Source organism: Sceloporus occidentalis, unplaced genomic scaffold, assembly GCF_023333645.1.
Source record: "Sceloporus occidentalis isolate IW3139 unplaced genomic scaffold, rSceOcc1.0.p SCAF_583, whole genome shotgun sequence".
Classification (NCBI taxonomy): domain Eukaryota; kingdom Metazoa; phylum Chordata; class Lepidosauria; order Squamata; family Phrynosomatidae; genus Sceloporus; species Sceloporus occidentalis.
The window spans coordinates 47510-50244 of NW_028317563.1; the positions used below are offsets into that span (position 1 = coordinate 47510).

Genomic DNA, 2735 nt, shown 5'->3' on the forward strand with positions numbered 1-2735 from the left:
CTCCTGGGGTGAATGTCCGGGAAGTGTTATAGGTGACAATCTAACAGCTGCTGGGACTGACGTTTAGGACAGTTGGCAGTCCTCTTAAGTATTACAAACAGTATCACGCTGTATATCAAACGCAATACACAAGGACAGATAACCGATTGGCTCTCACCACCAATAAAATGGCCGCGCTTACCGACCAAGCGACTACCGGAAGCTGTCACACTCTGCGCCGGAACAGGGGCTGTGCAAACTGTGCTGCGGAGGTGACCCTAGCTCTGACAGTATGGGGGCTCACTTGGCACGGAGATACTGGGGAGACCCCGAGCCAGATCCCAAAGACCTGCCCGCCAGCCCCCAGGATGGGCACTTTTCTGAGAGGGGTATGTTGTGTCTCGCGAGTAATGGTTGATGTGCTTCTGTATGCAGATGTATAGAAGCAATCGGTTCGTGGATGGGTAGGAGGCTGTACTGTGTGTTTCTTCAGCATGCCATGGTCTTGTGCTCCAGGACGGCCATCTCCTGGGGGTCGATGGGACTACGCACAGCGGCAACCAGCTAAAGAGAGGGGGGTGTCGGGTTTGGATCACGGTGGCAACCTGCTAAAGAGGGGGGGGGGGGTGGATGTATCATGGTGGCAACCTGCTGGAGAGGTGGTGGGGGTATGGCTAGTCACAGTGGCAACCTGCTACAAGTTACTACTGTGTATTTTTTGGCTTTAGTGATGATTGCCTCCCAGGAACAGATGAATCTTGCCCAGATACCTGTGGATCAGAGAGATTACTGCGCCCACCATCTCATACGATTCTTGAAGTGTAAGAGAGACATGTGGCCGAACTTCTTGGCTTGTAAACATGAGAGACACGAGTGGGACCTGTGTCAACACCAAGAGTAAGTGTTTGCCCTGTGATGGACCGGCAGAACTCTGCCTCATTTCCTTCTGGCTTTATTTTGAGATATTGCCAAGACCCGATGAGCTTTAGCGGATCTGTGTTGGACTGACTGATCTAGCGCCCGGTTTCGTGGATGTACGTGCGGCTGTACGTGTCGGCATACGTGTTTTAAGTAACGTTTATTACTTTTTCTTGCAGTTACGTCCAGCGAATGAAACAATATGAACGGGAACGCCGCCTGATGGTACGGAGGAGCCAGCAGCAGTCAGAGGCGGCTTAACATCCTGTTAATATTTTCCCAATAAAATGTGTTTGTGTCATCGCTCTCGTGTTACTGACCCCTTTGTAGCTGGTTACCTGCTCGTTTCTGGGCCCCTCTCCTTCCTGTGTTTTAACGGGGGTAGATGCAGGGAATGCCCGAGCGTCGGGGACCACAGAGAGAGAAGGACCCCCCCATTCGGCTCTCGGTGCTGTTACCACGCGTTACAGGGGCTGGGAAAGGCTGAATTTATCTCTGTGTTAAGCAATAGGGTGAGGGGCTCCACTTTATTTATTATAGAGAGCTCGAACTGTAAGGTGATATAACGTAATAGCATGCGGCGCTGTGATATCCAGTCTCTGTGGCACATTTACGTTGTGGTGCGATGAGACATCCCACTGGGGTGGAAGTGTAACGGGTGTCAGAACAATTTGAAATCCGCACAGGGAGACCGGAACCCAGCGGGGTCACTTTGTGTGCAAATGACAGATGGAAAGCTGAAGGTGACATAAGGGAGGGGGGGTAAAAATCTAGGTAGGTATGTATGTGAGAGCATGAATGTGTTAGCATAGATGTGTATTTGTGCGTGAGCATGCATGTGTAAGTGGTGTGACAGGGTGTGTGTTAGCATTACATTTATTTATATAGTGCCAGCAAACTTTGTAGCGCTTTACAATCCGAGTCCGATAAAATAAACTGGTACAAAAGGAGAAGTTTACAATCCACTCGTGTGTAAAAGTGAGGGAGGGTGCGTGAGTACGAAGAGAGTGTATGTTAGGGCAAGCATGTGTGTGTTCATATGTGTACCAGTGTATGTGGGGTGGGTGGGGGCAAATATTGTGCTGGCTGTTTAGGGGTTATGATAGCATTGATCAGTTGCTTGGGGCAAAGGTGGACTTTTGGGACATGTTGGTTGGTGAAGTTGTGGAAAATGTCCCTCCCGGGCAGCTGAGAGACGAGTCTGCTGCAGGTTAAAGGAAAGACCTTGTAGAGCACTCTTGTGTGAGGCTGCCAGCTTTTAGTATGAACAGACCTCACACTACAGGAAAGGTAAGTGAAGAGCTATATGGTAGTGAGAAAAAGGAGCACTAGTCATGCATAGAGAGACGGGGAGGAAACATAAGATAGATGGTAAATGAGATGTGTGAATGTGTATGGGCAGGTGTGTGTGTGTGTAAGTGTGAATGTGTATGTGTGATGGGCAGGTAAGTACGTGTAAGTGTGAATGTGTATGTATGGGCAGGTGTGTGTGTGTAAGTGTGAATGTGTATGTGTGATGGGCAGGTAAGTATGTGTAAGTGTGAATGTGTATGTATGGGCAGGTGTGTGTGTGTAAGTGTGAATGTGTATGTGTGATGGGCAGGTAAGTATGTGTAAGTGTGAATGTGTATGTATGGGCAGGTGTGTGTGGGCTGGCATTTGTAGGGTAGAGTATGAGTGTATTTTGACAGTCCATACATTACGATTACCTTCTCGGGCCTAAAGGGTATATAATATATGCATGCGAGCCATACTAACAGCAGCCCAGAGAGACCCTCAGAGTCCATATCATAAAGTTAAAAACAGGACGTCTAAAGCAGACAGTTGGTTAGACATCA

At 48.7% G+C, this 2735-nt stretch overlaps 1 protein-coding gene across 1 annotated transcript; it reads left to right on the forward strand.

Annotated features, from left to right (window-relative positions):
- Positions 1 to 271: 271 nt before the first annotated feature.
- LOC149271049 (NADH dehydrogenase [ubiquinone] 1 beta subcomplex subunit 7-like) lies at positions 272 to 1158 on the forward strand. The gene is made up of 3 exons (XM_089507673.1): positions 272 to 368; positions 708 to 876; positions 1077 to 1158. Exons 1-3 carry the CDS (start codon positions 272 to 274, stop codon positions 1156 to 1158), a joined length of 348 nt encoding a protein of 115 aa, XP_089363799.1.
- The last annotated feature ends 1577 nt before the right edge of the window (positions 1159 to 2735 follow it).